General features: G+C 39.8%; 1 protein-coding gene across 4 annotated transcripts in view; it reads right to left on the bottom strand.

Moving 5' to 3' along the window:
* Nucleotides 1-14307, bottom strand: part of LOC134224419 (uncharacterized) — a 33104-nt gene extending 18797 nt beyond the window's left edge. For 2 of the 4 annotated variants that reach the window (XM_062703760.1, XM_062703758.1), the window contains exons 1-4: nucleotides 14046-14307; nucleotides 13605-13991; nucleotides 11278-12845; nucleotides 9234-9605 (exon numbers count right to left, since the gene is read on the bottom strand). In XM_062703760.1, coding sequence (XP_062559744.1) covers nucleotides 9234-9605; nucleotides 11278-12845; nucleotides 13605-13991; nucleotides 14046-14207 — 2489 coding nt within the window. In that variant the 5' untranslated portion in view covers nucleotides 14208-14307. The remainder of the gene's footprint in view (nucleotides 1-9233; nucleotides 9606-11277; nucleotides 12846-13604; nucleotides 13992-14045) is intronic. The other 2 variants (XM_062703761.1, XM_062703759.1) reach the window with 1 other exon arrangement.

A 14307-nucleotide genomic window follows, 5' to 3' on the forward strand; every position in this document is an offset into this window, starting at 1 on the left:
CAGTTTTTTTTCGCCTATCGGATACAGCATTCTCCTCATTATCGTCATCTTTTGGTTGATAATTGTCGCGCATCCTGTCATATTCCCTGCCATCAGACACCTGATTTCGTACAAAACAACAAAATAGGGGCTGTATTTCGTGGAATCGTGGATATCGTCTGTCCAGTGTTTGTGGTCCTTCTTCAGCGTCGCACGGATAGTTGTAGTGATGACCCTGTTCACTCGTTCCATATTATTAACCTGGGGATGGTAGGCCGGCGTTAGCCAGTGGTTCACGTGGTAGGCTTTCAGTAGGTCTTTGAATCGCTTTGAGATAAATTCGGATCCGTTGTCAGTAAGGATTATTTCCGTAACACCAAAGAGTCGGAACACCTTGTTTTCCACAAATTCCGCTAGCGAGTTTGCCTTAGCTTCACGGAACGGTTGAATAAGAACAAACTTACTGAAGACATCAGTGGCCACCAAGAGACATGTGCTCCTATTCTTCCCCGAGGGTGGCTGCGGCCCAACATAATCCAGGTTTACAAACTGCCATGGGTACTCTACTGGCTTCTGTGCTCCCATCGGCGGCGTCACGTTCACATTGCCAGATTTACTCATCTGACAGACTAGGTATTCTCTGCAGTATTTCCTGATCTCTCCGTTCATCTTTGGCCAAAAGTACCGTTGCTTAATCGCCGCCAATGTCTTTTCGTACCCGAAATGGGCCTTATCATGCTCTGTTTTTACCACAGCACTCCCAAGCATTCTTTCTCCACCGCGGAGTATCGTCGTTGCGTCCGATTCAGCTTCTTGCTGAAATAGCTGATTACCCGCGTCTCTCCGTCCTGCTCTTGGACCAGAGCTACTCCCACTGCGCGATCGGATGTGTCTGATTCGGTGGTAAATAGTTTTAGTAAAATCAGGATTGCCTAAAATGGGCGCTGAGGTCAGCACCGATTTCAATTCGTTAAACCCGTTTTCTGCTTCCTTGGTCCATGTTACCTTCTTGTTTTCCTTCGTCAATAGGTCCGTGATTGGGGCTGTGATTCAGCTGTAGTCCTTAATGAACCGCTGATAGAATTCGGCCAGACCCATAAGCCGACGAATGTCTTCCTGATTCCGCGGTCGTGCATAGTCCAATATTGACTGGATTCGAGATACATCTACCGCCAGCCCGTCCTTGTTCAAAAGGTACCCAAGGTACATGACCAGTTTCCGACAGAAACGGGATTTCTCTACGGAAATCGTCAGTACTGCTCGGTTTAATCTTTCGGCCACTATTCTCACTAATCGAAGATGTTCTTCAAACGTCTCGGAAGCGATGACAATGTCATCTAAATACACGAAAACGAACGGTTCAGGGTCGAATCCGAGCGCTTTGTCCATTAGACGTGACATCGTGAACGGTGCGTTCATCACTCCGAACGGAAGCACTTTAAAACGGAACACCCCCTTCACAGTACGGAATGCAGTATAGAGAGTAGAAGGAATCTGAAAGAAGGCGTTCTTAAGATCGATCACTGTGAAGTATTTGGCTTTACCTAACCGTCGGAATATGTCCTGCATATTCCGCATTGGGTAAGAGTCTTTTACTGTCAGTTGTTGATCTTTCTGGAATCCAAACACACTCGCACTTTCCCGTTTTTCTTGCGGACAGGAACGAGTGGATTTGTTCATTCGCTATAACACTCCTCGATGGCGTCAAGTTGCTTGAAGCGTTCTACCTCCGCGTTTATGGCTTCTTGGATGTACGGTGAGCACTTATATATTGGAGGGTTTCGAGGTTTCACTCCGTCATTCAAGACAATCTCGTGTTCGATAAGATGTGTCCTCCAGAGCCTGCCTTCTGACGTCAGCTCAAACCGTTTTATCACGTCTATCAACTGCGCTCGTTGTCCATCCGATAAGGGGCCATCCACAAAGTACGTCACGCTTCTAGGGGGGAGGGGGGTTCCGAGCAGCGTGACGACTCATACAAAAATTTTAAAGGTTTAATACAAAAAGTGTGACGAAGGGGGGAGGGGGGGTTGAAAATCGCCAAATTTTGCGTGACGTACTTTATGGATCTTCCCTAAAGCATGTCTCTATATTTTCCGGATCGGCAAAACGTTTCGGTCCATCGCAGACTGGAATGTCTAGGGTCTCGTCGCACTCTTCATGTATAATCGTCGGCAGTTCGGTTGATGGTTCTAACGAGTAGCAGATGACTTCGTTGTCTCTCGGTGCGATGACTTCAAGGGTTTCCGGACCATTTCCAAGGTCCATCATCGGTCGTATGCCAAACGCTTCCCAGAAATCCGCTCAAGTATCAGCTGTCGTGAGATTTCTGGGACAACGATTGTGGGAATAACTCTCGTCATGTTTTTAAAGTAAATGGGATGTTGGCGTATCCCAGACACCTGTAGTTTGAGCCTTCTGCGGTGGAAACTCTAACAGACGTTGGTTGAAGTTTCAGTCCGTATCGATCGATTACTTCCCTTGAGCTAAGGACATTTATTCCTGCTCCAGAGTCCAATAGCGCTTCCCAGTCTGTATCAAAAATTCGTACTTTAATGTGTGGGCATTTGCCGACACGGATTTTAATATGTTACACTTCTAATAGTGAATCGTATGAAAGATTTGTCGTAGGTAATTTGGGAACTTGTTTTGTTGTTTGGATGTTCGCGTTCCCAGACCGACACCCTTCTACTCGTTTCCCCGCTGATCGATACCTCGGACTTGGTTCCTGGAGCAGCGCTCACAGTTCCGAGTTGTCCTTCCTAAATTGCCGCGGCCGTAGCAGAATACCACTTTTAGCCTGCTACACTGTCTCCATCCGTGTCCTTCAGATTGGCAATTCCAATCCAACACATCATCGGCGATATGGCTTGGTTATCGGCTTGCTGTTGTTGTCCACTTTGCTGGTTGTGTCTCTCGTAGCCGTTGCTTTGCCTCTGACGCTCTCCTCTGTCGTAGCGCCCTCTTATCGCGTTGACCGATCGCTGTCATAATCGGTGTCTTCCGCATCAATCTGGTTGATTGGCCGCCGGACGTGGTTGTCGTTGGCTTGATACTGCAACTGCGGGTCAGCTGCGTCGATCATGTAGTTCAATCTTGTTAGCATCTGTATGGCCTTCACCTCTACAATCGAAATTTTGGAGCGATAATGTTGCCGCATATTATCCCACACTATTTCGAACTTCCTCCGTGTCGACAACGAGCGAGACAGTATTTTGTTAAGCTTCTCTATTTCCGTTACGAACGCTATAAAAGATTCGCCTCTTTGCTGCTTGCGTTCGTGAATTCTTGAACGGATCTCTTGATCCTTGTTTGAATTTCCAAATCGGTAGACGATGTTAGATTCGAAGACGTCCCAAGTGACCACTTCATCCACGAAGGTAAAGAACCAGTCAGAAGCTGCGCCTTCGAGAAGCATGTGGAAGTTTTTGATCGGCATGCTCCTAGGTTCCCCCGTAAATCTGAGTTTCCACTTCTCAACTCGGTAGTGGTTTACTGGTCGCCATGATGTACCCTTGGCCAACTTCGGAGTTGTGGGCGTCTCTGTAGCACTCTTCATCGCTTGATTGCGGGCTGTCTTTTGGAGATTGATGTGTTCTGTATTGGTGTCCGTCCTCACTAAGGCTTCCTGGTGTGGCTGAATTTTACTTTGTCGATAGCTGTTTCGTGGTTCTCTCTGTCTCGGCAATTCTTGTCGTTTCTGGTGTTCAAATTCAAATTCAAACAGAATAATATAATAAATAACACTTAGCAATAAATAACATACAACAAGAAAAATAAATTATGAAACAAAAATTTAAATAACATTTAATAAATTAACAATGATGTAACGTAATATGTAAGTTTATTGAAATAAATGTGAATAATACATAAATATGAATACAGAAAACGAGATCCCTTGCAATAAATTTTCCACTTTCAACATAAATGTGTGCTTTTATATGCAACAAAAATACAAGCATAAATATAAAACGTTATTTTACATACAATCAGCTACAAAAAAAATCTCTAAAAAGCCTTGTTTTGTTGGGCGCCAGATATAACGGGTCGGCCAGTCGCGTTTCCGGTTAATAATTGGGCGGCTTATGCGCCACTCCTGGTAGGAGACCGCCCAACAAGTTATCGTTGCCCGGCTTGAGACCTCCTTAGGAGAAGGGTCATTTTTCTTAGAAAGAAAGCTGACTGCCTAATCCGAATACGTCCATCGTACTTCTCGTTTCCGAGCGGACACAACTGACCCCAAGAGATCTCTTAGATATATTTTTCCGATTTCCGGCCTGGAAACAAAGTCATTCAGGCAGGGGTTTTCCTCATCGGACCAACTCAAAACTGTTACCCGTTCCACCCTGGCAAAAACTGGAAAGCTACCAAAAGTCAAATCGGGCTGACTACCCAGTAAATACCGTGGAGGCACCATATTTGACGCAGTTAAGAAAATTTTAAAGAGAATCATTATTTAAAAAATAATTCCAATATGGATTCGCTTAATATTCTGCATAACGAGCTTACTACTATTATAGAATGTGTAGAAATAATGAAACTTCGAAATATAAGTTTATTTTTAAGTTTTTTAATCTGCTTTTATGTAGTACTTGAGGTACCGTCAACTGGGGGGAAGATGATCATTTTTAAGACAAAACATGCAATAACAATGTGTGTTTACATTGTAAATCGAATCAAATATTTTCAAAACATGTACTGCAATACGTTGCAATAATCAACAACTTTAGTTTTCTGAAATGCATTCGCATTTATTAAAATAAATTAAATTATCACACATTTTTTGAATAATCTGGTTTGGGGTGAAATTGATCAAGACAGCTCTATTAAAATCATTATGACCTAGTAGTCAAAATACACTAGGTTATTTGTATGAATGTTGAATTTACTACGTGAAGAAGTCTACAAAGTCAATATTTGAAACGAAAATAGCGTAATTTATGACTATCAATCTCTTTCTTCCACAAAATACATTTTCACATATAAATAATCGAAAAACTCGGATTTCTACCTAGCGGTAACATTACTTGAACGGAGAATATTGTTGACTATCGTTTCATAAAAAAATTTGGCACTTTTGACTTCCACATCAAATGATCATTTTCACCTCAATGATCATCTTCCCCCCAGTTGACGGTACCCAACTTGACGCACTAATTTTACTATGTTCCTTATATGACGCAAAGTTGTTCCTAATTTGACGCACTTTAAAACTATGTTAAAACTCAATCAATTAAATGCCTTATTTTTTATTATATAAAAACAGTGACAGACAGTGTAATAGAACTTGGTACGATATAAAATAAAAAGTTTATTAATTATACAAAGAGGCATTTTTTTTAATTGTTCAGTTGTTCTGCAAGTTATATGCTCTGTGGCATGTAAGTGTTTTGTTAGTTTCATGAACCCTGCACATCATTCAAAATGCTTCTTATTTAGGTGTTAGAATCATGTCAAAATATATATTTATCGGAAAATTAACTTTTACATTTCATTACATAACCAGCCTACCATGGTCTGTTGTATTTGTAATAAAAACATAACTTTCTTTGGTAATCTGCAATTTTGAATCTATAAACTGAGAAGTTCATATAGCTTCTGTCTAAACTGAGAAGGATACAGAAAACGCAACTTGTATATGAACGCTTTTAGAACCACATTGAAGCTACCAATCTGCAAGTGTTACGTGACCGGCAAATATATCTAAAAACATATGAGCTGCCCATCTATATACATTTTTTCAATAAACTATTAACATAAACTGAAGCTTATATGAGAAAGGCAGCCATATTTTTGTTTGATTTCATATTCAGGGTTGCACGACTAGTAGCGACAGGAAAGCGACAGAGTAACAAATTGAAAATGTGTTCATTGTTTTGGTTTGTTAGAATTTCGTACAAAGGAAATAAATTGAATTATATGATACTAATTTATATTAATATATTGTTTTCCCGCAAGAATTCTAGCACTAGCATATAAAAACAGCATAATTACCAAATACCTGTAAGAAACGCGTCAAATAAACGCATCAAAATCGAAGGCAGCATAAGGCATACTATCATGGGCTGGACACTTAGTGGAATGATCCAATGTTGACTAATATTTAAAGTAGTTGAGAGTTAGTTAAAACTTAATGAATATATATTGCTTTTCCTATTACTATTATTGAGGTTTATTAGCACTGCCTTGTCTATTCGTATGATAAAATTAATTAGGAACATCACAATGCATTGTGAGCCTAATTTGACGCAGAACATTTTGGGTTGAAAAATGCGTTCGAATGTTGCAATGTTCAACGTAAAAGCTAAAGCTTACTCATAATACTCAGCTGTTTGTAGGTAGAGGTAAAAGATTCTCACAAAAGTTATTTTGCGTGGAAAAATGATCATTCGATCCTTAGCATTGTGGCTAAAGGCCAGTATCGACTTAAAAAGTACAGAGGTTACGGAATTTTGTTCAATATTACCAAGAGGAATTTTGACAACTGATCTGCATGGAGCAAATTGTCACTTTTACTTACGGAATAATCGAGCAGAATATTTTTCCGAAAGTAAAGTGACAGCTCCCATTACTTTGCGTGGGAACCTTACAAATGCCAATTTTGTTTTTTGTTCTGTTCATGTGGATACTGCTGTAAGAATTTTGTTTCGATTCTTTACTTTTCCGATTCAGTGAACGGAATTTAACATGTGAGTGAGGTAGAAAAAGAAATTTCTTTTGAACACGATACCAACCTTAAGGAAGAAAAAAAATGACGCATTATGAGTATGACTTCCATATATTTTATTCGGGTACGTGGATTCTTCATCAATAATATGCTTTTTATGCCATATATGCAAAGAAGAAGAGCAAATAAAGCCATCTAGCTTGATTCGTTGATATATTTTTGGCGAAAATAGGTTTTCTGCATCATTTGATTTGAGAGTGCGCCAAGTTTGGACCTGCGTCAAATATGGTGCTTCCACGGTACAACAACAACAAAACTAAATTCGAACACGAAGCGACATAAATTCTTTAAAGGACAGTAACTAAATACATTCAAACTACACGCATTTGGACCAGTCTAACGTCTCAACTCTGGATTTTTATTTCGGCTCCGATTACTCCATACATGCAACACTCAATTAACATTTACATGGATTTTAGTGCATTTTCTTTATTTCCATGCATTTGCTTAGGCCTAGCATTCCCACTGTTTTCCTCTAACTTCTGTCTACGTGTGCGTGCAATTCCCTGATCGAAATTTTAGCATGGAATGGCGGGCAAGCCAAAGGTCAACGCAAATTCAAAAGACCGGAGTGCGGGTCGTTGGCCGCAAGCCACGCGCTGGCTAAACCCCATGTGTTTTTTTGGTAGCTGACTGTAGGGAACTCATAAGACTCAATTCTTAGCGTAGGTAACTCAATGGCGTACTTCTTCTAGACCATTCTTGTGGTGATCCAACACAAAGATTTATTTCAAAAGACGCAACTGGACATGCATGCAAAGTTTTATAATTTAAATAAATAACAAAATAAATATATTTACAGACATAAACTAAACATTAAAATAAATAAATAAATAAATATATCGTACTTGCTACAACATGAAAGGATGTTGTGCTTTATTTTAAAATGGCATTTTCCTTATTATTTAAATAGATATATGCGAAGGGTAGTGACTAGTCGATAAATTAATCTTATTCATTCAATTCACAGAGTTGAAAGTGGTAATAAACACAAAAATATAGCAGATATTGCATTCTTTCATGCCCTGTCACGGAACAAATATTTTTGGAGATTTTTGTAGCATGCCATTCACCCTTCGTGTTTCTATTGAAAGGGGCGGATATGTAAACATCGCGTAACATCTCTCATTGAAAATGAGAAATTGCAGTACTAGCTGCAACCATCACCGACGCAAACTGGAACAGAGACTAAGCACCCGCCACTAAGTCAGTCTGGAGGTGGCTCAGAAAAGTACATCGTTAAAGCTGGGCTATTAACGGCGTTTGGTCTTCATCCTATGGAGGAAGTTAGAGCAGACGCGATGCAACACGACGCGACAAAGAGGTTTGCCAGTTTATTAATAATTTACTCCGGCAGACACCGGCGGATCGATTCTTCATCCGATCCAGGATATTTTCGGGTGGGAAACACTTTCGACGCCCTGGGCATAGTGCATCCATTGGCCTTGCCACACAAGAAACATACTAATGCAAAAGCGGGCATAGAAAGCTTTTAATTGATAACTAAAGCAGGGTTTCGACTTTTCGTTTCAATGAGACCAAAGCAAGCGTTTTTCGGGCCAAGGGAAATTCTTGTTTCGTTGTTTATGTTGAGGATCATCTTTCACCCATCAATCTTTTCTCTAGAATTAGCATTGGAAGATGAACGAAAATCTTGCCTATTAGATGAAAATCCTTTTTCGTTTCATTACTTTTACTTCTCACTCACTTTTCGGGAGAATTATCGCAGAACAATTACAAAATTGTATGGCCGCGCCGGGATTCGAACCCAGAATAGTAACAATAATAGCTGTGGGGATGTGCTTACTTTATCCACACCACCACGCTATCTGTATGAAAGCGTGAGGTTATTTGTTCCACATAAGCTACTACCATTTGCATTGATGATGCCACGAAAATACTCGAATATGAAAGAAAAGAGCAAACCAACGTTAAGCGGCAATCGAAGTGAGCGAAAAATTGTTATCACTCTCCAGGCTGTTTTTCTTTCCCGAAAAGCGATTTCTCCCCGAAAACTTTCGTGAGGGAAAATCATGTGCTCCTGAGATAGAGTGAGCATTACGAACCCTGAACTAAAGAAATGCCAATAGATTACTAAGTTGAAAAGCAGGCCATGTTTCAGTTGGAAAGTAGTACTATGGAGGAAGTAGCTTGCGATGCACTTACGAGATTGACTGATTCACCGAAACCGATCGCTAAGCTGTTAGCAAGTTGTCAATAGTAAATAAATCAAACATAAATATTGTAACACATTAGAGTCGGTTTTCACGCGGAGGATATAAGTCGCGTGAATTAAAACAACGTAAAAAACGCGTAAATCCCAAAATATGTGTGAATAAACCGCGTAAATCCCAAAATTCGAGTGGAAAAAAATCGCATAAAAACCACGTAAAACCGAAAAACGTACATCGCGTTGACTCTTCCTTGATCAAATTGTTCAAGAAAATTGAATATCCATCGAGAAACGGCTGAGATATCATATTTTTGTGAAGTTTTTCGATTTCGCAACATAGTTCAGTAAACTTACTCATCGGACTCGATTTCATCGTTCACGTAATCATCATCTATCTCGTCGATACTTGCTCCGTCGTCGAACATACGCATCCAAAAATTAGTAAACGTTGGCTCTACCCTTTCCTCTGCTTTCGTCGACGTCTTTAACTTTTTGTACATGTTGAATGCTGCCGCTAAGGCTTTGTCAAGTTCACTACCTTCTTCTTCTCCCATGCTGTCGAGATCTGCCGATTGGGTTTCAGTTTCCGGATTAGCGCGTCCTAAGGCCGCTTGAATAGCCATGCGCATCTCATCCGTAAGCTTATCGTTTTCATCATCCCCGGATAATTGTTCAGCTTCTTCATCATTACTTTCATTTTCAGTGCTGGCATCGTCTGATTCATTTCTGTATACATAATATGAACATTAGAAAGAAAATGCAAAAAATCACTAGAGAATAAGCGATGAATATAATTTAAGTCCGTATATTGCCTTTATGGAAAACAGCCAATGATTTCGCAACATAGCGGGAATTGTGGGTAAAACCGACACTGCGGGTAAAACCGACACCACTTCAAATTTCTGATTTCAGGTGATCATCTGACAGAATGTTGTCACACTTTGAATAAACTTTCCAACTTGAACATCCTACGATTTCTTGTATTTCTGGCTATTTAGTAACTGGCGGAGATTATAGATAGTGGAATATATAGATGAGCGAAGATAATCCTCTGTCTCAAAACGAACTGTCAAACGTGTCTCCAAACGAGCATGACGTCACGATTTCAAAGGAAACGTTAAGGGCTGTGACGTCATATGCGCGTGTGCACGGGCAAAAAAATCGACTCAGCCATGCTTTCACTCATCTATAGATTCTACTATCTATAGCGGAGATGCGTAAAAGTCGATATAAACCAAAATTACCATTGATCACCATTGACAAAATGAGTTCTCTAAAAATTCTGGTATCAGTTTATAAGCTTATTCTACTATGTTACCAATTGGGGTAAGTTCAACACCTGCCTTCGAATCGCAAAATTCTTCTTTCTTACTACACTCATCAGTAATTTAAGTTTTGAGAAATGAGGTAATAAAAACCGGATAATATAACTAAGTCAGAGATTGATTATGCCGGCCGTCTGGAGGTCGTAGAGCAAAATCGTTCAAAAATGTCTCTTATATTTTAGTCTTCTTGCCCTCAGACACTTTCAATCCACTCTACAATAATTCCAAGTAGTTAAAACAGTGACCCATTCTCACCCCCGACGACGGTATGTATAATGATCATTGGGCGTGACAGGTCTAGAGGGTAATATTAAGTCATCAAGGATAATCTGCAGGCCGAATAACAAAAGCGCTGAAAAACGAACTGTATTTTTTAGGATTTTTACTCGATGCGTTCTCTATTTTTTTTATTTCCGTGGTCCACTTTCACCCCTTTTAACATGAAGCTAGTCACCTACGAAACTGTTCATTTTCATTTCTTGTCATTATTGCACCATTTAACTTCAAATCGCTGTTATAAACAACTTTTCAAAATAATACAAATTGAAATGTAGATCAATATCTACATTAGGCAGTAGATTTGTTACTAACATACTTCATATGTTTCATCTAAACCATTGAAGAAACTACAGAAAATATATACAACCCAGGGTTGAAATATGTCAAAGTCAATGCAGTGAAAAACATGAATCTCAGCATATTCTGCGGTCAATCGCATCGCCGCCGTTGTGAGTGCGACCCACACCCCAGCCCAGTGGCGTAGCCAGAAAATTGGTCTGGGGGGGGGGTTTCTGAAATTTTTTTTTTCGAAAAAAAAACTTTCTTCCAAAAATTTTGTCTTTGGGGGGGGTTTTATACCCAAAACCACCCCCGTGGCAGTACGCCACTGCCCCAGCCGGTTCGAATTGAAAATTTTATCGAGAAATATTGTCGTGTAACCTCATACTGATGCATAAAGTGCCAAATTATGCTTGTGTGAAATTTCTAGACCGGAAAATTGCTTCATGGATTGGGGAGCTGTAAAGTAGCTTAAAGTGTCGGCTTTACAACCCTAGTTAGTTTAGTGTACTTACTCATCGGACACGATTTCATCGTTCTCGTCATCATCATCCATCTCGTCGATACTTGCTCCGTCAGCGACCTCTGCGTCAGCAGTCAACGGGTTGGTTTTATCTTTCAGATTAATAACCGACAAGATTTGGTTGAATGCCGTAAGCGTTAGTTCGTTCGACAGATGCGGAAAGATATGTCCGATAACTTGCCGCAGCAAGTGTGAGTTTTGAGACAACAAGTTCAGGAACAAGTCAACTACCACTTCTATCCATTCTGGCTCACCATTATTTCCATTTTGGTCGATTTCCATATTGGAACTTGCTTTTTTTCTTCTTAATCGCTTCATAACGCTTTCCAATTCGGCAATAGCACTGGTGGCCAACTCTGGGTCACTGAACAGGTGGAGTCCCATGTACATCAGAAGAATGTGGAAAACATCATTCAATTTCTTGTCCTTATTTTTCTTCGAGTTGATGACAGCATACATACGACTCCAGTTCTCCAAGTGTTCTTCGGTAAGTGATACTCGCAAACATCCCACGTTTTGCAATGTATCTTGCACGTGTTCAACTATCGTCAACAGGAATGATTTCTCTTCTGACAGTTTTGTATGACGTTGCTCAAGGCAATGGAAGAATGTCGATTTCATAGCTGGGACTAATTCTGCCGCTATGGCAGCAGAATAATGTTTACTGCTCTTGATGATTTTTACGCCATCTGATGAATAAAAAAGCCCCAAGTTTAGGAAAAACTTCACAATATTTGTTCGCCATTCGATTTCTGTGACAACATGTCGATTCAGGAGCAATTTTTGCAAAGCCTGTGCAGCATAAATCCTTTCAGAGTTTAGTACTTCTGGACGATCGATCGCCAGGATAAGTTGTTTTAGAATGTTGGCCGCTTTTTTCACACTTGCGCCGTTCATGGTAACTAACAAATTTTGAATGATTTTGTTAGATGCATACTTCTCGATCAATATACTACTTGGAGGAGTAACCAATTTTTGAAAGATGTGCAGTTTGATTTGCTCATCAGTGATCTGGGGGTAGCACTTGTTTAGGCATTCGAATGCCTCCTGATATAAGTTCCGTACATCTTCGCTGAGTTGATTGAACATTTTTACACTCTTCATTACCATCTCCAGCAAGGCAACGCTCAACAGATCAGGAACAGATGAATAATCCTCCAATTTTCCTAGGATTGTAATCAGTATCCTCAGTGCCACAATATCCTTGAATTTATGTGTGGTCCCTTCATCCACAAGAATAGGGTCCACGCCGCGGGACCAGAACACACCAACTTGATTCTGCTTTACCAGCTTCTCGATTAGAAAGTCATACAGTGGATGATTAATTGTCACAGTGTTTTTGATATCCCATAGTAGATTCGCGAGATACTCATAATTCCCCTCGTCTATCAAATTTGGAGCATCAAAGGTGTTCTCAAAAAACTTTTTAAAGGACTTCTTATGGACTGAAGAAGCAGTTAAGAGAAAATAAATGGTATCCATTGTATGTTCTTCTTTCGGCAGATTCACCTTAGGCTCAACTACAGGCCAAAGTACTTTCGTAAACTGTTTAGAGTCGATCTGAAATTTAAAAAAATGAAAAATGTTTTATTATTGTGAAGGCCGATTATAACGTACTGTTTATGTACAAAAGTTATACTAATGACATACACTGGTAGTATTCGTACCATGGTACAATATTCTTGAAATGAGTGCCATACCAATTATTGCCTTCTTGAAAGATAGCCTTGAAATTATTTTCTTGTTGCCTTGTACCATGGACAAACAACACTGTCCTTAGTATTATTCATTTAATTGATTTAGCTTACATCTACCTATACTGCCGCGATTCGCTTAAGAGTTCCATGTTGATTTTCGACGATTTTGATTTTCTTTCAGAAATATGCTTGAAATGAACTCTTTAAGGAAAACTGATAAAATAATAGGCTTTGTTCTAGAAATTTGAACATCAAAACCCACTTGTGTTGTTCCATCTTGCTATTTATTCGCATAACAGTCACATACCAGATTTTAATATACTTTTGCATATTAAATAAATATAAATACGGTTCATTTCACAGTTCCATAGCAATGTATATAGATAAAGAATATTGTGCCCTATTTTCAGAAGGATTGGAGGTTTGATCGATTTATTAGGGTTTTTTTTTAATTTCTCCACGTAAAACGAGTTGGGAAAATTCAACGGCATATTTCTCAAGTTGAAGAAAACTGACATGGGACGCTTATGCGAATAGGGGCAGTATAACACTGAGTCAACAATTGGACGCCACAATACACACGGTTCGAGGCCATACTCGATTGCGCCCCTAATATACTAACCTTTTGAACAAGCTCGCTAAGATACATAATTGCCAATGGCATTACCATTTTGTGCATTCCTTTCCTCAGAGTTTTTACCACCGTCTGAAGCTCCATGTCGGAGGCATGCTCTATTAATCCGGAGCTGACAATTGCGCCACATACAGATACTTTTCCTACTCGCAGTTCCAGTTTATTTTGCTTATTATCATCTTCCTCCTTATCAGTATCTGATAGTTCCGACTTGACTAATTTAAAAATTTCCGTAATTGATGGGCAATATTGGCTTTGCTTTACATGTTCCAAGTAACCAACCAGTGCCGTGAAGAACCCCGCCCTGGATGTGTGATTGTTGGAACCGACACCACGGATCAATCGCTTAAGCGCGTAAGCTCGTTCCTTTTCGTGCTGTAAAGCAAATAGTTACTATTTTGTTCCTTGCCATGAGGTTATGCTACGAACCTTGTCCTTGCCATTTTCATCGGTAGAAATCGATAAAAAATGCATCAATTCGTACGCACCTCGGATGCGTATATTTTCGTCGTTATTAATAAGTTTTTCGAAAAACGTGAATACCGTTTTGTCGAGCAACTTGCCACTTTTGCTTTCCGGTTTTACCTTCATTTTTGGATATATAAAAATGAATCCCACATGTGTACGCGAACAAAACGGAGCAAAACGAAAAACACTCAGAACATGCTTGTTGCAGCAAAGCACACTTTGA

The sequence above is a fragment of the Armigeres subalbatus genome, chromosome 3 (genome assembly GCF_024139115.2).
Source record: "Armigeres subalbatus isolate Guangzhou_Male chromosome 3, GZ_Asu_2, whole genome shotgun sequence".
NCBI lineage: Eukaryota > Metazoa > Arthropoda > Insecta > Diptera > Culicidae > Armigeres > Armigeres subalbatus.